At 45.3% G+C, this 21,991-nt stretch overlaps 1 protein-coding gene and 2 non-coding genes across 4 annotated transcripts; all 3 read right to left on the reverse strand.

Annotated features, from left to right (window-relative positions):
- Positions 1 to 1,632: 1,632 nt before the first annotated feature.
- Positions 1,633 to 21,985, reverse strand: LOC137541888 (large ribosomal subunit protein uL15). Of its 2 annotated transcripts, none has more exons than XM_068263434.1 (5): positions 21,955 to 21,985; positions 13,778 to 13,841; positions 6,666 to 6,741; positions 5,409 to 5,583; positions 1,633 to 1,795 (listed from the first exon to the last, which is right to left on the reverse strand). In XM_068263434.1, the coding sequence occupies exons 1-5, from the start codon at positions 21,955 to 21,957 to the stop codon at positions 1,667 to 1,669; spliced, it is 447 nt and encodes a 148-aa protein (XP_068119535.1). In that variant the 5' UTR covers positions 21,958 to 21,985; the 3' UTR covers positions 1,633 to 1,666. The 2 variants fall into 2 exon arrangements, with proteins under 2 accessions (XP_068119535.1, XP_068119534.1); XM_068263433.1 differs by lacking the exon at positions 21,955 to 21,985 and adding an exon at positions 21,745 to 21,774.
- LOC137542612 (small nucleolar RNA SNORA3/SNORA45 family) lies at positions 11,317 to 11,445 on the reverse strand. Its single transcript, XR_011025491.1, has one exon. It is a non-coding gene; the product is annotated as a small nucleolar RNA SNORA3/SNORA45 family (small nucleolar RNA).
- Positions 13,927 to 14,057, reverse strand: LOC137542616 (small nucleolar RNA SNORA3/SNORA45 family). The gene has a single exon (XR_011025495.1). It is a non-coding gene; the product is annotated as a small nucleolar RNA SNORA3/SNORA45 family (small nucleolar RNA).
- Positions 21,986 to 21,991: the final 6 nt, after the last annotated feature.

Consider the following 21,991-nt stretch of genomic DNA (forward strand, 5'->3'; position numbering starts at 1 on the left):
GACAGCGGAGACCAGGGGGACTCGCATCGGCCGGATCAGGTAATGTAAGCAGGGGCCCGGGGGGGGGGGGGGGGGGGTGGGGCTGCAGCTTCACAGATGTTTAATCGATTTCATGCTGATATCGATTCACAATCTGTTTGCAGTAAAGGCAGCCATACGATCCCTCTCTGATCAGATTCGATCAGAGAGGGATCTGTTGGTCGATCTGATGGAAAATCGACCAGTGTATGGCCACCTATAGACTATGAATGGTCCACACTTCAGGACCACAGTGCTAAACCCCCCTAAAGACCAGGCCATTTTCACTGAAATGGGCCACTGCAGCTTTAAGGCCAAGCTGCAGGGCCGCACAACACACCACACAAGTGATTTCACACCCCCCCCCCCCCCCCCCTTGCTTTTTCTCATCAACAGAGCTTTCTGTTTTTATTTTTAATTTTTTTAAATAAACCTATTTTTCTCCGTCTACCAAGCAAGAGATGCGTGCGCAACCTGCACACGATCTCCTACAGTAGCCGGCCCCAGAACTTGATGGCAATTAACGTTAGGCAGTCCTGGGGCTGCTGCCGTGGTCACGCCCAATGGCATGACGTGGTCTTGAGGTAGTTACAGACGTACATCCTTATGACATAACTTGAAACACAAGAGCTAATGAGAGCTCAAATGGTGTAATATTTTCTGTTAAAGTGAAAAAACAAATGATGTAGTAGGGATGATGTTAACCGCTGGCTGTGAGCCCAGGTCCCTTTAAGTATTGCTCTTTGTATTTGCCCTGTCTTGCGAGCTCCTCATATGATAGTTATCAAACTGCAGTAGGGTACTCACAAGAGTGGGTAGCTAAGGTCAACCAACTGAACAAGCCTCTTGGAGAATTGTCTCCACTCGGGTAGTGTCCCACACTACTGCGGTCACTCTCCCAAGAAAAACAGGCTGGAACCTGTCAGCTGAAACAGCTGGCAGGAGACCGCTCTTATTTGGAGGGTGAACAACGTAATAGGGGGGAAAAAGGCTCACAACCATAATATATCTTGTCCTATATTTGTGTCATCACTGAGGTAAGCTATCTCGCATTGAAATCCTTAAAATAGAAAAATGAATTTTAGCTTTCCTGGACGCCTCTTTCCTCCGTTGTGACAAGTATGACATGGCATGGTTGGCCTGTTAATTCTTGATCAGCACGGTTCTGGGATGTGTCATGTAGTACTGTAAGAGTTGCAAGGACAATCATGGCCACCTGATTTGATGGTATGCTCATGAGAGTCTTGAAGAGGACGACCCGTGTTTGTAGAAAAAAAATAAAAGCCACTTGCTTTGCAAAGTCCCAGGTTCAGTTTCTGGCCAGTGCTTTATGCATGGATTTTTAATGTTCCCCATTTGTTAGAAAGGGATTCCTTCCATGTCCCCATACTGGTTTCTTCCACATTGGTACCAGGCTGGAGTAGGCATATCAGACTACAACTATGGTCCACTGAAGCATATGGATTATTCCATGTACTCCCCAAAGCGTTGAATAAGTTAGCTCTATATGAAGTAGATAGTCTTCTGCAAGTCATTTTCTAACACCTAGACCATTGTTTTGTACAGCACAAACTGTTGTACTGCAGCAACAAGGAAAGGACCACCACAACAATATACAGAACAGACGTTTAATGTTTGTATAAACAGTTTATGCAACCAGCACACAAGCACCTCCGACTCCTTTAATCTTCTCTTCGGCACGTCGGCTGAAGAATTTTGCCTTTACAATGACTGGCTGTTTGGGGAGCTTTCCTTTGCCGAGCACCTTGTAATAGCCCTGTAGACAGAGAAAGACATCAGCATCACTTCCACAAAAAAAATGAAAGAACAAGATCCAGGATGAGAGTTTACTTTACTAGATGAATGTTTGTTCCAAGTCTAACTGACCAAGTAGTGATGCCAGGATCAGCATGTGTAAAACATTGAAGTGAGGCTCCAGTCACAGAAGTCAGACTGTGCAGCTTTCACTATGGCCATACTGAAAATGCAGAAGCCCATATTATACGTGTAACTGTTTTACTTGTATCAAAGTTTGGTCTAGAAAGTGCTGCAGACAACTTTGTGCTGTAACACTAAACTACAGCTCGCCTAATGTGACACTATTTTGGATTCCTAAAATGTAATTCCCTATCAATTAAAAAGGTATTTCTGAACATTTTTACTGCATTTTATTAACCTGTAATATAGTATTTTATCAGTGATGAGAAATATACATTACGAGAATTAGCTGTATTAGCACAGCCAAGTGCAGTTATCTATTTGCCCCAAACTACAGCAAAAAGCTAATCTGTACTGTCTACTAAAACATCCCAATGTACAATGGGGGCAACTGAGCTTAGTCCCCTCCAAGTATCACCAGCTGTAAATACCAAACCACATCATCTCTATGAAAAAACATGCTGGAAGCAGAGCTCCTGATTTTAAGTCAATGGCTGCCCCTGGAAGTCCCATCTTCTGGTTTAATTCTCAGGCTGTACTGATCAGGTGTGCCACTTACAAGAGATGGCATGGAACGGGCAAGTTACAAACTCTCCCAATACCACCACCCTCCCCACAGTCATTTTTATTGATGCCACAATCAGACACGCATACAATGGTCTGTATGAACAAACCCTAAGGGCCAGTTTCCACTAGGGCGAATTCGCATGCGTGGCCTGCATGCGAATTCGCATAGGCAATGAAAGTGGATGGGACTGTTTCCACTTGTCATCGTTTTCGTGCGTTTTTCTGTGCAGAATTTTTCTGCATGGTAGGGCCTGCAGAATTCGCCTGCGTGAGGAATGCAGGCGAATCGCAGCCCATGTATTTAATAGGGAAAACGCACGTGCGTTTGAATTCGCATGAAAAGTAATACAAATTAAGTCAGGCAGTGACATGGTTAAATTCGCATAGACCCTGCCTATGCGAAATCGCTGCAAAAAACGCACGCAGAATCGCAGCCGCATGCGATTTCGTCAGCGGTGGAATCCCAGGGATTCGCACCGCACTAGTGGAAACGAGCCCTAAGGGCAGATACACATTGCAGCGCGCCAGCGATCAGCAAAGCACTGCTGCACAAGTAATTAGTCACACTGTGGAGACTGTGGCACGTTTGTGATTTCCTTGCAAACGAAATGCATTTTCCCGGCTATTGCGTCAATTCTCATTCACTAGAATGAGAATCACAAAATGCAATGGCAGAAAAATTGCGGAACACTGCAATGCTAAATCGCAATTGCTAGGTGAATGTGATCGCATTTTTCATTGCAGAATGTGAATGGCATCCATCCATCCAATCCATTCTTATATAAGGGCTAGCAGAAGTGACACGTGCGGGACCAGGAGATCCTATGTCACAACTTCTGACATCTCTAGCTGCTCTGTAACACATGGACGCAGCAAGAAGGCGGTAATGGCGGCGATCCTTTTCGGACAACCAGCGGCAAGGTAACATTCCGCCCCCACCGCACACAGGTTAAAAGTGGGGTATCCTACTCAGAGTTTCCACCGCCATCCTGGAAAAACCCTGCCTAACAACATAGGCGCCTATGCCTTAAAACAAGAAAGGTCTACAGGTGTATCCTCAGGTGATGGGAAACGAACAAAAAATGACTTGGTGAATGAGGAGGAGTCCTTATATAAGGGCGGGTACATTTAAATGTATTACTTTAAATACATTTAAAGTAATTTATTACTTTCCGTTTGGGGAGGGGACAGGCAATATCTCAGCAGCAGCCATCCTGGAGGACGATGGGAGAAATCCTGTGACTGCAACATTTTGCTAATCACTGTCCTGGAATAAATATTCCAATCAGGAGTTTCTTCTGCAGCAGATAATGCTTAGATCCAAGTTCACTACTCAGAGTAATGAAGCTAATGGTCCAGCCACATAAGTACAATAAGTGTACGGTCCCCCCTCCCCTTTATTTTTCCCCACCCACTGTCCTCAGGTTATTGGACCCTAAAGCTCCTGCACATTACTGTATTACTTGTTGCTGGTTATATATTGTTTATGTCCTCTACTAGCAATGTCTTGCCCATCATCAGGACAAGATGAACGGTTTTCTGTGAATAACACCTAACTTATAGGCCTATCGCCTGTTACTGCTTTCTTGCTTGGCTATTGCTTCATTATAATTGATAATATTTTACAAAACTTTTTGTTCAGCTCGCTTACAGTCCAATTTTCCTTACTGTTACTGTATTTAAAGCCACATACTGTAAAAACATTTGCCATATGGGTACTGACATGACAGCTCCTTCAATTCAGGTTTCCACAAATAAAACGCATCCAAAATGTTACAGTTTCATAGGTAAGACTCCACAAGAGAGAAGAACTTTCCAATAGTGATGCAGACTGCCATAAAGAGTTTAAAGGATACCACAGCTGAAAATAAGATTGCGGCAGTGTGTGAGGGATTACAAGTAAATACCTTTAGCTCCTCCTGCCCCCCTCCATCCAATATACCTCCCGGTGTCCGGCGACTTGATTGACCCCCCCACCCGGACATACTGCGCCCTTTATGCGCAGTATGTCCTCCCCTCTTCACTTCTGGCCGGCGCATAGCGAAGCACGCTGACCCCTCTGTCTACTCTTGGCTGCGTGTGCGCTCCACTACACCAAGCATCACATGATTAGCACGTGACGCTTGGTGTAATAGAGCGCACACGTAGCCCAGAAGAGAGAGAGGAATCAGCTTGCTTCTGAGCCGATCGCTATGCGCCACCCAGAAGTGAAGAGGGGAGGACATACTGCGAGGTATATTAGACGAACGGAGGCAGACAGAGGGGGACAGGAGGAGCTAAAGGTATTTACTTGTGATCCCCCACACACTGCCGCAATCTTATTTTCAGCTGTGGTATCCTTTAAAGAGAACCCGAGGTGGGGTTCTAAGAATGATATCTGCACACAGAGGCTGGGTCTGCCTATACTGCCCAGCCTCTGTTGCTATCTCAATCCTCCCTAAGTTCCCCTTGTGCTCTGCTGTCCCCCATAAATCACAGCTGCGCTGTCGACACACAGCGTCGCAGCGGGCTGTGTTTACCTATGTAGTGTTACTCTCGCCGCTCCTCCTGCATAGCTCCGGTCCCCGCCCGGGTCCCTTCCCTCCCCACTGGTTGGAGGGAAGGGACACAGGCGGGGACCGGAGCTATGCAGGAGGCGGGGGAGGGAGCGGCGAGAGTCATACTACATAGGTAAACACAGCCCGCTGCGTGTCGACAGTGCGGCTGTGATTTATGGGGGACAGCAGAGCATAGGGGGAAGTTAGGGGGGATTGAGATAACAGAGGCTGGGCAGTATAGGCAGACCCAGCCCCTGTGTGCAGATATTCTTAGAACCCCACCTCGGGTTCTCTTTAAAGGCATCAGCTGCTCCCATTTTAATCAAAAATTAAAAGGACTTGTCTTACAGCATGCACAGCATCAATGACTGGTGCAGGTCCCTCAGGGTTCTTGGCGTGGTTCAATCTAGTCTGTTCGCTGACCAAGGTCCACAGCTTGTCTAGGTTAATTGTGGGACAAAAATGCTGGTTCTTCTTCAAGTGGTAATGTCTCATGCCAATCTTGCCAAAGTAACCAGGGTGGCTGGAAAAACACAGTTTACAGAGTTTGTCAGCTAATGGTTAAGACTTCAGCACATAATCTGCCGCATATTACTGTATACACTCGAGTACATGCCAACAACACAAAATGTTTCCCTTCAGAAAAACTACATGACCTACTTCAAAGATGTCAAAAATAAGTAATTTCTCCTTTGTGCACATGGAAGATACCAGGAATAATCATACCATTTTGCCTTTCAAAAAAAACCCAAAAAACAAAACAAAACACCATTACCATTTTGAAATGGTAAGGGTTTCTTTCTTTTTCACACGCTACTGCTGCAGTGCATAAGACTAATACTAGGTCCATACGTCTGCTGTTTCTTCATTACGTGACAACATAATGGAGCATTAGTTCATCAGATTTGATAAACTCCACGTAAGGACCCGCCGTGCATGCCATCTTGTTACTCGAGCGGCTCCGCGCTGTTAGTACGAAGGATCGGAGAAGCTTGTGAAGGATCCAGGAGTCCCTCTTCTGAGGTAAGTATCTAACTTCTCTTTTTTTTAAATGGTACAGAGTAATATTTCAGCAGTAGGGTATTGTACCGTGTTAGCCATCAGTAAAATCAAGAAGTTTTAAATCAGGATGCTTATTCGTATTCTTTTTAGTTAGCCAATAAACGGTATCATCCTGATTTAAATCTTCTTGCAGAGTAATATTTCATGTGTGTTGGATTTCCCAGAATGAAAGACCAGTTAAGAATCAGATTTTTCTATACAATTTGATACACAAAACCTTAGAATGGAAAAAGGGACTTCTTCTCCTGACTATAAATATAAAATAATAAAGCTGAAGAAAATGTTTGCCATGGTTACTTACAATACTTGATAGCTAAACTGGGGGATAAAATATATGAGTTTCACAACAAAAGATGAATTTCTCAACAAAAGTGGAATTTCCCTTTACTAACCAGAGCAAGCTTGGCTATATGTCAGTATCTAAAGGGATGTAACTGATATGCGTATGGCCAGAAAAGATAGACCCTTTTAGGGGACCACGAAGACAAAAGACCACTTTCAGAATTTCAACATTAACAAAACATTAGTAGTCTTAGTACTCACTATTTATCAAAGTTGATTCTATGGTGATGCATACCACCAGCATTGCCGCGACCACCAGGATGCTTTCTGTGTTTGCCTAAGAAAATAAAAACAAATGAAAAATGCTCACACTAGCAGTAACAGTTAAAGCAAATCTAAAGCGAGCGCAGTAAAAACAGCTCTGGAGATTTGGGAGCAGCCGGCACCTCCATAGGCCTTAATAAGAATTGCGGCTATAGCAGCGCTCATTGAATGATTTAGGCGCCGTCAGAAGACAGAACCCAAATTACTATAAAAACACTGAAATCCGGCCGCCAGCAATAGCAATAGCGCCAAATTACACCTTACCCCCACTATCCATAGTGGCCTGGAGGGGGAATAGTAATTAACGCCGCCAAGAGTTGTGCAAGAGCAGGGTAAGCCATTTACCGGTTTTACTCTGCGCCAAAATCTCCCGGCGGCAGATTCATAAGTACTAAATCTGAAGCCACCCTGGAAAAAATAAAAAAAAGTTAGATACTCACCTATGTAGAAGGATGAGTCTCAATCCCATATTGTCTCCCTGGTCATCTGTCCCTGCCCTTTGTCCACCATTGTGCCCCTGTGAAAGTCTGCGTCTTCTGGACTCCTCGGAAAGCTTCCGTACCCACCAAGTGTACTCGTGCCCAGACCCGCTTGTCTTCGGAAGTACTCAAGGACACAAGTACTTCCAAAGAGTTCACAAGGACATCCGAAGGCGTATTTGACCACTGCTTCAAACAATATTCACAGGGGTACAACGGTGTACCAAAGGCATGGAGTTAGGATCGGGAAAGCTTTATAGGATCCAGAGCCATCCCTCTACGTAGGTGAGTAACTTTTTTCCAGGTGGGCTTCAATTGTAATTTAACTACTTGCCGACCACTCCACGCCGATTGGCGTGAACGCAGCGGCAGCCCCAGGACCACTCCACACCGACTGGCGTGAACGGCTTTCAATGCAGGGCTGTGGAGTCGGAGTAATTTTGGGTACCTGGAGTCGGAGTCGGGAAAAAATGCACCGACTCCTAATGAATTTAAACTAATTAAAATAGAAAATATGATAAAAAGTTCTATTTCTCAGATAATAGTCATCATAAATCATTTATATATACAGTAATAGCTGTGCTTAGTCCACAAAAATGAAATAAACCAAATAAAAAAAGTTACTTGTGCTGCAGTCCCTGTATTTTTAAAGTCAAATATACATATCTGATTGTGACTTTACAGTATATATGATGTGTACATAGGAATATTTAATATATACTAAACATCTATGCTGTAAAAATAAAGCCTGATGTGTAGCGGTGTCACTAATAGAGATGGTCAATGAGATGGAAATAATTCTGCACGGATACTGGTTTATGCAAATGTATGCACTCTCTATAGCCTCATTCTCCTGCAGAGTATCTGCACATCATTCTTACATGTACCCACAGTCACATTGTCTAGGGCCTGATAGATGTTCTTTGTTCCTGTCTGTATCTTCTACAAGTACTCTTACCAAGGACTAGTTTTAGTCTATGACTAAAAGTATTAGAGGCAGAAGATCAGCCAAATAGCCAGGTAACTGGTATTGTTTATAAAGGAATAAATATGGCAGCCTCCATATCCCTCTCATTTCAGTCGTCTTTTTAAATTCCTAAGCGTTGGCAGTTAAGAGATGCATTTTATGTTACATACTTTAACTCAACAAGATCGTAATATGCAAATTAGAGGAGTCAGAGTCGAGGAGTCGGAGTTGGTGGAATCCTAAACTGAGGAGTGGGAGGATTTTTGTACCGACTCCACAGCCGTTTCAATGGGGCTAGCAGGAGATCACGCGCGCATCGCCGCTTGGAAGGTGATCGGCGTTCGGAGACGAAACTACCATCTATTAACCGCCACCGGAGAGTAATCGGCTCTCTTAGGCTGAAGCCTATGACAGCTGATCGCCGTGACTGGCTGGGGGAGGGATTTCAGAGAAAAAAATAATAGTAAAAGAAAGAAATTTTTTTTTATAAAATAAAATAAACACTGGGGGAGCAAGCAGTGCCCACCTGCAGAGACCTCTGTTGGTGGGGAGAAAAAGGGGGGGGGGGGGGGGGAAATCACTTGTGTGCTGAGTTGTGCTTCCCAGCAGCAAGCCCTTAAAGCTGCAGTGGCCCAATTTAAGAAAAATGGCCTGGTCTTTAGGGGGGGTTTAACACTGCAATCCTCAAGTGGTTAAAGTGGACCTGAAATCATAACCCATTTCTGCTCTAAAAGGTCCGCAGCAGCATAACATTTAAAGAAAAAAAATTCTTTGTTACATCCGATACAAATCCTAAAATAAATGTGCACAGATTCTACTACCTGATTCATAGGAGCAGACATTATTTACCGCCTGTGCTTTCAAATTGGCGTATCTGCTTATCTGCCATGGCAGTCATGTAACACATGGGAGGATCAAATGACAACTTGTGATTAGACACAAATGAGGGGGAATTAGACAGGCTAAACTCTCTAAATACAATCAGGGTGCATTTTTCCAAGTTATTCTTCTGTCCTGTGCAAGAGTTCAGGTCCACTTTTAAGAAACACTATCAACATGTTTTTTTTTTTAAATGGAGTTGAGAATAGTTTGGCAAGTGCTGCTAAGTACTGGTGTATACATTTGAATGCTTATCTCTTTGCTTACTATTAGCAAATTCCTTTCACACTTCACTGATGCCAAATCTGATGGACCAGTGAACCATGAGGGGAGGGGGATAAGTCTCACTTTTAACTGCAGCTGTGTGTGTCTCTCTCTAATGGCTCATACACACGGGGCACAACTGTCGCCACAAACACGTGGCACGCGCATGTCTGGGTGACAGTTGCCCTGTGTGTATGAGGTGCGCACCCCAAACTGTTACCGGAGACAGCAGTTGCCGTGTGATTGAAAAGTTCAATCGGCGGCAACTTCTGTCTCCGCAACTGTCGCTAGTCCCCCACGCGTACTGTGTGTGTATGTGCGGACTAGCGACAGCTACCCACAGCCAGAAGGGAGCTTCCGGCGGGGGAGGAAACTTTCGGCGACAGTTTCCGCCGCATCTCTGTCCCTCTGTGCAAGGTGTGTACAGCTGCTGCACAGAGGGACCTGGCGACGAACGGTCGCTGCTTTTTTTTTTGTCTCTTGTCTCCAGCATTTGTTCCCTTATGTGTATGAGGCTTTAATGAGCTGTATGCAGGGAGAGCAGAGGAGAAATGTATCTTGTTTGTAATTGTGTGTGAAACCTGGCACCCACGGCTTTTTTATGTAACTCTCTAGTCTCACATGCAAAGAAAAGCACTGGCCCTGTAATACAGAAGCACAGGCACACACCTTTGCAAATAAATCATCCCAATGCAGCTAAAATCTACACACAACAAATTACAGCTTTTGCCTCTGATATTTAAAGAGAACCTGTATTGTTAAAATCACACAAAAGTAAACATACCAGTGTGTTAGGGGACATCTATTACCCTCTGTCACAATTTCGCCGCTCCCCGCCGCATTAAAAGTAGTCAAAAACAGTTTTAAAAAGTTTGTTTGTAAACAAACAAAATGGCCACCAAAACAGGAAGTAGGTTGATGTACAGTATGTCCACACATAGAAAATACATCCATACACAATCAGGCTGTATACAGCCTTCCTTTTGAATCTCAAGAGATCATTTGTGTGTTTCTTTCCCCCTGAAGCTCACTGAAGAGTTACAAGCTGATTGTTTGTTTACTCTTGCAGACAGCTCTGCCCGGTTGTCTGTAATTCTGCAGTATGTGACTCATCAGTATGTGAACAGAGGATTTATCCAGCTTGTAAAAGATAAGAGAGCAGAGAAAAGCTGGCTAATGTAATTAACACACACACACACAGGGGAGTGTGCATAGAGGGGGCATGTATAGCAGATCACACTGAAGAGTTGGCAGCCTTCCAGACACAGGAGGACAAGTCCCACAGGGGAAAGATAAGCTGATTTATTACAGAGATGGTGATAGTATATAAAGTGCTGCAGTAAGCCAGAGCACATTATAATAGGTTTAGGAACCTGTAGGATGGTAGAAAACACAATGACATTTTTGTTACAGAGTCCCTTTAACATGAAAAGTAGGAAAATGTTTACACAGCTACTTAGACATTATTTGTACCTTGTCATTTTAGAACACTTGATTATTTATAGTGTCCCTTTAGGCTTCCTTGAAGCTTAAACACATGCTTTGACAACCTACCAGGATTTAGTGTGCTTGCTACTACCCAATGGCAACCAGGGCTGTTGAGTCAGAGTTGGAAGCAATTTTTGGGGATCTGGAGGCGATGTTAGCCAAAAAGTGCCGACTCTGGCTCCTGATATAATTGAATTCCAAAATTTCCATCAACTCTGAATTTAATCTCACTGACCACCCCTAGTGGGTACAGAGTGCTCCCTGCAATAACACTGGATGTTGTAGACCTGCAGAGTCTGGAATTGCATTGGAGCATTGGGTGAAACCTCCAATTGAAATGAAGAAAAGAAAGATCATTGGCATCAACTGCTTTGTTTTTGTGTTTGTGCCATAGCTATTCCCTAATAACCTGACTGCACAACACAGGTGGACAAGCCAAGCAGAAGATAGAGCACAGTTAAGATGGCATTGTCAAAAAAATTCTTGCTCCAGTCAATTCCTGAAGAGAAGCTAGTGTTGCTGCACGGGTGACCGGCTGAGCTATACCAAGGGACAACCAGTGAATAAGTACAGCAGTTACTCTCCGAGAACTCTAGCACACCAAGGCTACAAACAGCCAACATGTGACTCTAGTCTCGGGTATAGGAAGAGAGAGAGAGTGAGTGAGTGAGTGAGTGAGTAAGTGAGTGAGTGAGTGTGAGTGTGTGTGTGTGTTATGGGAATAGAGTAAGAGAGTGAGTGTGTGTGTGTGTTATGGGAAGAGAGTAAGAGAGTGAGTGTGTGTGTGTGTTATGGGAAGAGAGTGAGTGTGTGTGTTATGGGAAGAGAGTAAGAGAGTGAGTGTGTGTTATGGGAAGAGAGTAAGAGAGTGAGTGTGTGTGTGTTATGGGAAGAGAGTAAGAGAGTGAGTGTGTGTGTGTGTGTGTTATGGGAAGAGAGTAAGAGAGTGAGTGTGCGTGTGTGTGTGTGTTATGGGAAGAGAGTAAGAGTGAGTGTGTGTGTGTGTGTGTTATGGGAAGAGAGTAAGAGTGAGTGAGTGTGTGTGTGTGTGTTATGGGAAGAGAGTAAGAGTGAGTGAGTGTGTGTGTGTGTGTTATGGGAAGAGAGTAAGAGAGTGAGTGTGTGTGTGTGTGTTATGGGAAGAGAGTAAGAGAGTGAGTGTGTGTGTTATGGGAAGAGAGTGAGTGTGTGTGTGTTATGGGAAGAGAGTAAGAGAGTGAGTGTGTGTGTGTTATGGGAAGAGAGTAAGAGAGTGAGTGTGTGTGTGTTATGGGAAGAGAGTAAGAGAGTGAGTGTGTGTGTGTGTGTGTGTTATGGGAAGAGAGTAAGAGAGTGAGTGTGTGTGTGTGTGTGTGTTATGGGAAGAGAGTAAGAGAGTGAGTGTGTGTGTTATGGGAAGAGAGTAAGAGAGTGAGTGTGTGTGTTATGGGAAGAGAGTGAGTGAGTGAGTGTGTGTGTGTGTGTTATGGGAAGAGAGTGAGTGAGTGAGTGTGTGTGTGTGTGTTATGGGAAAAGAGTGAGTGAGTGAGTGTGTGTGTGTGTGTTATGGGAAAAGAGTGAGTGAGTGAGTGTGTGTGTGTGTGTTACGGGAAGAGAGTGAGTGAGTGAGTGAGTGAGTGAGTGAGTGAGTGAGTGAGTGAGTGAGTGAGTGAGTGAGTGAGTGAGTGAGTGAGTGAGTGAGTGAGTGAGTGAGTGAGTGAGTGTGTGTGTGTGTGTGTGTGTGTGTGTGTGTGTGTGTGTGTGTGTGTGTGTGTGTGTGTGTGTGTGTGTTATGGGAAGAGAGTAAGAGAGTGAGTGTGTGTGTGTGTGTTATGGGAAGAGAGTAAGAGAGTGAGTGTGTGTGTGTGTGTTATGGGAAGAGAGTAAGTGAGTGTGTGTGTGTGTGTGTGTGTGTTATGGGAAGAGAGTAAGTGAGTGTGTGTGTGTGTGTGTGTGTTAGGGGAAGAGAGTAAGAGAGTGAGTGTGTGTGTGTTATGGGAAGAGAGTAAGAGAGTGAGTGTGTGTGTGTGTTATGGGAAGAGAGTAAGAGAGTGAGTGTGTGTGTGTTATGGGAAGAGAGTGAGTGAGTGAGTGTGTGTTATGGGAAGAGAGTGAGTGAGTGAGTGTTATGGGAAGAGAGTGAGTGAGTGAGTGAGTGAGTGAGTGAGTGTGTGTGTGTGTTATGGGAAGAGAGTGAGTGAGTGTGTGTGTGTTATGGGAAGAGAGTGAGTGAGTGTGTGTGTGTGTTGTGGGAAGTGAGTGAGTGTGTGTGTGTTATGAGGAGTGTGTGTGTGTGTGTGTGTTATGAGGAGTGTGTGTGTGTGTGTGTTATGAGGAGTGTGTGTGTGTGTGTTATGAGGAGTGTGTGTGTGTGTGTGTGTGTGTGTGTGTGTGTGTGTGTGTGTTATGGGGGGGGGGAGAGAGAGAGAGAGAGAGAGAGAGAGAGCGCACTATATGCGATTCCAATTTTGATGCGATATTTAATTGGCACTGAATACTGCGTTTTTGTTGCATTTTTCTCCTAGTTTTGATAGCATCCATGGAACATCGGAATCGCAAATCGGATTTGCAGGGGGCCCGAGACTGGGTTCCCATCTGCCGCTGGACCAGGTACTGCCAGTGGGAGTGGACAGTGTAGTGTTTGCTCAGATGCTCAGATGGTCTGCTTGGAGCCCAGGCGGATTAGTTTTAACCATAGCCTATATAGGAAATGCATCCACCTGCATCCGTGACTATGGCAGATGGCACAGAAGTATGGTCCAACCGCAGGACTGACAAGTGTGAATGGTTCCCATTTATAAAATAGGATTCATTCACTGTCAGATTTGCAATGCAGTTACGGACAAAAAAAGATTAGTTTTGCTCTCAATTGGGAATACAGTCTCATTTATATATGAAGTTTCATTTGTGGTAGGACAGCATACTGAAGATAATCTTGTCAAAGTCAGAGCCCTTAACCAGTACAATATCCAGTCACTGATAAATGTACTCACCAATACGGCCATGGCCGTGACTGACGTGGCCACGGAGCTTCCTTGTCTTTCTTAGCTTGGAAGGCTGTACACAAATAAGGCATCAGATTAATCACCACAGCATTTCACATCTTAACTTATCAAGCAAATGATCACCACTGTGCAGTATCATATGTTGCTGTACCGGTGACTGGTTGCTCTATAATAGAGATCCAACCAGTGAATAAAGATGAGCAATTATTCTACGAGAACTCTAGCACACATAGGCCACAGAAAACCAACATGTGACTCTAGTCTCGAGCAATTCTAATTGTATGCTGGTTTATATATGAATAAAGACAAACCAAACCAGGCATAAACTTAAAGTGGATCCAAAATGAAAAACTAACTATAACAAGTAACTTGTCTATATATCTTATCTAAAGTTTAGATCGTTTACACAGCAAATCTAGCTGCAAACAGCTTTAATAGAAAATGATTATTTCTTCCTGTGATACAATGACAGCAGCCATGTTGTTTGTAAACATTACACAGAGGCAGGCATATCTGCATCTTGAGCAAAAAAATCTAATCCCCCCTCCTCCCCTCTGCCATCAATGGCTAGTAACACCTCCTCCTCCTCCTGCCCAGACTGAGCTCCCATGAGCCCTTGCTACTGCCAAGGCTCTCTGAAAACCTGTGGGCGTGGTTTATTTAGTTTATAGGGAAGTATTAAAGCAAAAACAAAAAAGTATTTGGCTTGAGGAATGCCCTATAACAATAGGGAAAGGAACACAATTATGCAATTAGTAAAAGTTCACCTCGGATCCACTTTAACGCCAAAATATCTGGGCATGAAGTGTATACCACACTATATTCAACTACACACAGTGTGTTAGGTAGTACTGTAGGAGGATTATATTAACTAGAAAACCAGTATACATTTCACTGGAGGTACTTAAGTAAACCTGAAATTTTTTACCCCCCCCCCCCCAAAGTTAGATACATCAGTGGGGAAGTCTCAATCCTCCACAACCATTTTGCTGCCAGCTGGGACCCTCTTCAGTGTTCTCCCCAGAATTTTTTTCCAGCCGGGTGGCATGAAATAGTAGCCGGGTGGCATAAAAAAGTAGCCGGGTGGGGCGAGTTGAAAATGCAGGGCAACTGTGCTCACAGCATAGGAGGAGGTGAGCCGATGACAGCCGGGTGGTCACCAAAATCTAGCCGGGTGGAGCACCCGGCTAAAAGAGCCTGGGGAGAACACTGCTCTTCATCTTCGTGTACGAGCACAGCCACACTGTGCAGGCGACAGAGGGTCTGTGCCCATGCATGGAGGGCAAAAGCGGTACACAAGCAGCTTTAATGTGGAGGATTGTATAAAGGGTCCCAATGCAGTGTAGGCATGATGGAAGCTTGAGGAAGAGTATGGACCATCCAGACGGAAGAATCACTTTTTTCTTTCTTTAAAAGCGGGATTATCATAAGAATCAAATTTCAACACCGAATTTGAAGAAGTTGAAAAACAGTTCCAATTGGTAGAGCAGCACCCATCGACTGGAAGATTTAAAGACATGCCTCAGCTCGCAGTTCTCCACACCACTGGGACTGAGAATTGTAGAAATCCGATTGAGCAGGCACCGTCACGATATAAATAAGCTCTTTATTGGTCACATGGGTTAAAAAGCAGTTAACAACGATAGACCGATGTTTCGAGCTTCATGCTCTTTGTCAAGTTGTCAAAAAACTGCAATACCTCTAAGAAGTTGAAAAAGAATTGGCAGGGAGGTAATAGGTTGTGACAAGAACAGTAGTACATCATCAGCATATATGCTAATTTCATATTCTTTGTCCTGCTTAAAGGGAAGGTTCAGGGAGGGTGGTTAAAAAATAAAAATCAATTTCCACTTACCTGGGGCCTCCTCCAGCCCGTGGCAGGCAGGAGGTGCCCTCGCCGCCGCTCCGCAGGCTCCCGGTGGTCTCCGGTGGCCGACCCGACCTGGCCAGGCCGGCTGCCAGGTCGGGCTCTTCTGCGTCCCACGCCGGCGCGCTGATGTCATCGGACGTCCGCCGGGCTGTACTGCGCAGGCGCAGAACCGATGACGTCAGCGCGCCGGTGTGGGACGCAGAAGTGCCGGGCCTTGGAGCGCAGAAGAGCCCGACCTGGCAGTCGGCCTGGCCAGGTCGGGTCGGCCACCGGGAGCCTGCGGAGCGGCGGCGAGGGCACCTCCTGCCTGCCACGGGCTGGAGGAAGCCCCAGGTAAGTGGAAATTGATTTTTATTTTTTAGTCACCCTCCCTGAACCTTCCCTTTAAAGCGGTATTGTCACCATAAAAATAAAATTTCAACAGCAACTGGTCTGAGTGTGTTAAGTGATAAAGATGCTAATCCTGCATTCAAAACTTGCAAAACTTTTTCTGCTGTTATGGTTTGGAGTTATCACATACTTAAAGAGAGTCTGAAGCGAGAATGAATCTCGCTTCAGACCTCATAAATAGCAGGGGCATGTGTGCCCCTGCTAAAACGCCGCTATAGCGCGGCTTAACGGGGGTCCCTTCACCCCCAAATCCCCCTCGATACACCGGGGGAGCGCTTCCTGGTTGGGGCAGGGCTAACCGCCGCAGCCCTGCCCCACGCGCGTCTGTCAGCGCGTATCTCCGCCTCTCCCCCGCCCCTCTCAGTCTTCCTTCACTGAGAGGGGCGGGGGAGAGGCGGCGATGCGCCGCTGACAGACGTGACTGGAGGCAGGGCTGCAGCCGTTAGCCCTGCCTCCAGGAAGAGACAGCCAGCGACTTTTTCTACGACACACTTTTGCGGGGGGTGGGTTGGGGGTGAAGGGACCCCCGTTTAGCCGCGGGATAGCGGCGTTTTAGCAGGGGCACACGTGCCCCTGCTATTTATGAGCTCTGAAGCGAGATTTATTCTCGCTTCAGAGTCTCTTTAAGGAGCACTGGCCCTTTAGTAGTCAGCTTCACAGATTGTGATCGGTTTGATGCTGAAATCGATTCACAATCTGTTTGCAGTAAAGGCAGCCATACGATCCCTCTCTGATCAGATTCGATCAGAGAGGGATCTATCTGTTGGTCGAATCTGGTGGCAAATCGACCAGTATAGAACTACCTTTCCTCCTCTTCCATTTATTTCCCTGCCTAGCTTCTTATCTGAAACACTTGTGTTTACAAGCAAGGCTGAGGTGACTCAGCGATTGGAGAAAAGAAAGAAAAAAAAAACTGCAGTTCCTAGTATACACCTCAGTGGGAGTGTCTGAAGACTCTAGGAGTAGGGCGGGTAATAAATACACAAGTAGCAAGAGGAGGAAAAAAAAAAAAAAGCGAGGGAGAAAATTATGTCAGGATTAGCTTCATTCAAAAGGTAACCAAGATGGAAACTGTCTAGAATGGGATTCTCTGCTTTTCCTTTATAAAATTCACATGGTCAGTGCAATACATGTGTTATGCAAGTAGAACTAGTATTTATCTACTTATATATGTGTTTTTTATTTCTAGGTTAGCATGGGTGTCACGTTATCTTTAAAGCAGACAGGTACCCTTTAAAGGATACCCAAACTGGCATGTGACATGATGAGATAGACATGTGTATGTACAGTGCCTAGCACACAAATAACTAGGCTGTGTTCCTTTTTTTTCTTTCTCTGCCTGAAAGAGTTAATATCAGGTATGGAATTGGCTGACTCAGTCCTGACTCAGGCAGGAAGTGACTATAGTGTGACCCTCACTGATAAGAAATTCCCCTTTGTTACCTCTTTCTTGCTCTCAGAAGCCATTTTCTGCTAGGAAAGTGTTTTGTAGTTGGAATTTCTTATCAGTGAGGGTCACACTGTAGTCACTTCCTGTCCGAGTCAAAACTGAGTGATCCACTTGCATACCTGATATTTAACTCTTTCAGGCAGAGAAAGAAAAAAAGGAACACAGCCTAGTTATTTGCGTGCTAGGCACTGTACATACACATTTCTATCATTATGTCACATATCAGTTCGGGTATCCTTTAAGCAAATCATTCCTTAAAGCGGACCCAATCCAAACTTTTTTTTTTCTCAAAAAATTTAGTTGCACCACTCTGACACATACAAAGATAAATAAACACTCCTCCAAGCCTATGAGCATTTCAGCGCATGATTTTCACCCTTCTCTTTTCATAAGTAAGGTTATACAGGTGGCAGCCATTAGCAATTCCTCCTTTGCCAGACACCACCTACTTCACCAGGCAGTCCTTTGTTTTGATGTGGAGTCCTGTATGTGGTTCTTGTGGTACCTGTCTGCAATCTAGAAGAAATTTGAACACTGAAGAATAAACGTTGATTGTTCATTTAAAACCCCGTTATACTGTATGTGTATTGTATACTCCACCAGTTTGCCGGATTCTGTCCCGGCAATACGAAAGGAAGGGAGGGGTTCCTCCAATAAATATTTTATATTTATCATCTTGCAGCTGAAAAAAGACCGCTACTTATTATAATTTAGAAAATAGATTTTATTTCTAAAATCTTGTATTTTTAATTTGGGTCCACTTCAATCATTCCAGTAAACAGTTTATTTTAATGGTTTTCAGGTAGCACGGGTTATTTAGGCTTCCTTCAGCTAGGTTTTTTTTAACCTCCTTGGCGGTAACCCCGAACGTAGTTCGGGGTAAGCCGCCGGAGGGTGCCGCTCAGGCCCTGCTGGGCCGATTTGTTTAATTTTTTTTTTGCTGGACGCAGCTAGCACTTTGCTAGCTGCGCCAGCACACTGATCGCCGCTATCTGTCGCGCTGCACGCCCCCCCCCCCCAGACCCCGTGCGCTGCCTGGCCAATCAGTGCCAGGCAGCGCCGAGGGGTGGCCCGGGACTCCCAATGACGTCCCGACGTCAGCCCGCCCCGTTGCCATGGCGACGGGGAAGCCCTCCAGGAAATCCCGTTCTTTGAACGGGATTTCCTGATCGGAGATCGCCGAAGGCGATCGAAGAGGGCGGGGGGATTCCGCTGAGCAGCGGCTATCATGTAGCGAGCCCTGGGCTCGCTACATGATATAGGAAAAAAAAAATTAAAAAAAACCTGCTGCGCTCCCTCCTGGCGGATTTTTTTATACCGCCAGGAGGGTTAAATCTTGATTCCTAAGCATGACTAGAGCTATATACACACAGAATTGACCATTAGCGCCCATTTTTGGGACCTAGTGTAATTTAGGTCAGTGGCCCTCAAACTAAGGCCTGCAGGCCGAATGCGGCCCCCTGAGGCTTTTTCACTGGCCCCCACACACAAAATATATCACTTATCTTTTTATATTGGTGGCCCATATATAGCAGCACCATTCCACTTGAAAGCCAGAAAGCCGTGTTAGGGGCAGGGCTGTGGAGTCGGAGTCGAGGAGTCAGGGCAATTTTGGGCACCCGGAGTCGGAGTCGTGGTTTCAGAAACTGAGGAGTCGGAGTCACATGATTTTTGTACAAAATCTACAGCCCCGTTAAGTATTAGACTAAGGAGTCGGAGTCGAAGCAATTTTGGGCACCCGGAGTTGGAGTCATGGTTTCAGAAACTGAGGAGTTGGAGTTGGAGTCCTAAGATTTTTGTACCGACTCCACAGCCCTGGTTAGGGGGCATAGTATCTACACATGCTGTGTTGGTGGCAAAAAAATCGGTTCTGGATAAATGGGAGACATGAGAACTGCTAATGTTAATAGGTCTACAATACCTAGGTTCAATGTAAAGTTTTTCTACATCATTTTATGTACTCTCCGGGCCCCCCAGCAGTCTGAAGTATGTTGACCCGGCCCTTTGATCAAAAAAGTTTGGGGACCCCTGGTTTAGGATATCAAGCAGCAAAGTCCCCAAGGGACATCCTATCACAGCCTCTACAACTGGAAGCACTTGCCAAATAGTGTGGGCATAGTACCTATCCAAAACCTAAAAGTTGTGGAGCGTGCTGTCATTGGAGAACTTTTGAAACAACCACTAATCACGTACTTCCCTATAAGGTTTCCTACTGGGTTGCCTAAACCATGCTAGTGTCCCATTTTGGTTCACCATTTAGAAACAGGTTTTTGTCCCATCACATGTATCTATATATTTAAACAGCAGTTGTAAAAGGCACAGCGTGACACACAGCTGCATGCGCACATTACAACTACCAACTGCTGGTAAGGGTTTCAATATTACTATAAATACATATAAGGACATATATAGGACAGTGTCACCCAGATAAAACTTTTTCCTGGAATAAGTTGTTTTTCACTGCCAAATTCCAGGTACTTACTCCCCTCACTGTTGGGTGAAGTATCCCATATACATCCTCTGCCATGATGGGCTAAACCAGTATATACACCCCTTAAAGAGACTCTGAAGCGAGAATAAATCTCGCTTCAGAGCTTATATTCAGCAAGGGCATGTGTGCCCCTGCTAAAACACCGCTATCACGCGGCTAAACGGGGGTCCCTTACCTCCCAAATCCCCTCCGTTGTTCCCGGGGATCTCTTCCGCATAGAGGCAGGGCTAACCGCCGCAGCCCTGCCTCACGCGCGTCTATCAGCGCGTATCTCCGCCTCTCCCCCGCCCCTCTCAGTCTTCCTTCGCTGAGAGGGGCGGGGGAGAGGCGGCGATGCGCTGCTGATAGACGGCGCTGAGAGGCAGGGCTGCAGCCGTTAGCCCTGCCTCAACAGCAGCAAAATCTACGACCAAGTTGGTCGTAGATTTTGCAGGGGGGGGGGGGGGGGGTTGCTCCTGCTGAATATAAGCACTGAAGCGAGATTTATTCTCGCTTCAGTGTCTCTTTAACATGATTGTTAGGAAAGGTTAAACCCCTAGGATGTGATTGGTCCAACAACTATGCTGTGATTGGTTCTTTTTGCTTTGCTATGATTGGTTAATTTTACCTTACTGTGCTGTTTTCACTGTATAAAAAGACCTGAATAAAGCAAAATAACTCAGAGAAGTGAAAGTAGCTAACCTAAGGTGTCGTGTCACTTCTTTTAACTGAAGGCCAAAGGGCCATAGGCTTCAGCCTACAAATTTGGGTATCTAAAGTCAACGTATACTTGGGGTTTTGAGCCCCATTACCCAAACTTATATCTGAAAAAATCTATTAACCCGTCGCACTCTCGCATGCAAATGTTCAAACAAATGAATTTACAGATTCACTCATCCAGGCACAACTGTTATCCCTACAGCTAAGTTAAAAGCCAGGGTTTTAGTTCACAGAAGAATGCATTCTTATGCTTAGTCACCTATACTGCGTAGAAGTACCCAGGTAAACATAGGTGTCCTAACTCTGGCCCTGTAACATGCATAGTGCAGACATGCAAACACATTCATTGCATTTAACCTATCAATGGATTAGGAGCACACATCCTAACGTCCTCTCCTGGGACAGACAGTGCATCTTACCAATCGCACAAGAGAGGTAACGTTATGTGTCCAAGTGCACCATGCACATACACCAGCATAAGCTGTGTGCATGCTGACAAACACATACAGGGGAAGGAGGGAGTGCACTGAATTAGACCCTTGCCCAGGTAAACATAGGTGTCCTAACTCTGGCCCTGTAACATGCATAGTGCAGACATGCAAACACAAACTTATATCTGGCCCTGTCTTTCAGCCTGGGACCATGGGAAGGAGAGAGGGGTCTGCGAAGTATAGGGCAGATTCTATAAATAATAAGGGTTTTACTGCAACACTGTGCATGATGTATAGGGACATTTGTACTCACTCTACATTTTACTCCACCTGATGCCAGGAAAGGACTTCATCACCCACAAGCCCCTAATGCTACAAGCATGAGCTCAGCAACAACAGCATCCAAGACATCATCACGCTGCTAGGCATGTAATAGTTGCTACTGCCAGATGTTAAGCCTAGTACACACACCTTCAATTTTGATTGGCCAATTTATCCCAGCTATGTAGCATGAGGGCCAACAGACTTTGAATACTATGAGCAGATTGTGTAGGTAAGCTCTCATACTTCATAGAGATTGTAAAAGTGGTTAATGATTGTCCGACAAAAATTGATGGTACATACCAGGTTTAAGTGCATCGGGCCCGAGGCATCTGTTGTATGTAATGGGGACGCACATGGCTTTCACCTCATCCGAGCACCCAACGCCTACAGCCCCGGCCTTCACCCGCCGCTATCTCTTTGACACCCTCCGATAGTCTCCAGCCCATCCGCCTTGTACACAGCATGCCCTCCCTCTACTGCACATCCGCAGCTTAATTCACATCCACTTACCATGGCGGCGGCATGCACGGAAAGAGAGAGATCTCGC

This window comes from Hyperolius riggenbachi, chromosome 12 (genome assembly GCF_040937935.1).
Source record: "Hyperolius riggenbachi isolate aHypRig1 chromosome 12, aHypRig1.pri, whole genome shotgun sequence".
In the NCBI taxonomy this organism is placed as follows: domain Eukaryota; kingdom Metazoa; phylum Chordata; class Amphibia; order Anura; family Hyperoliidae; genus Hyperolius; species Hyperolius riggenbachi.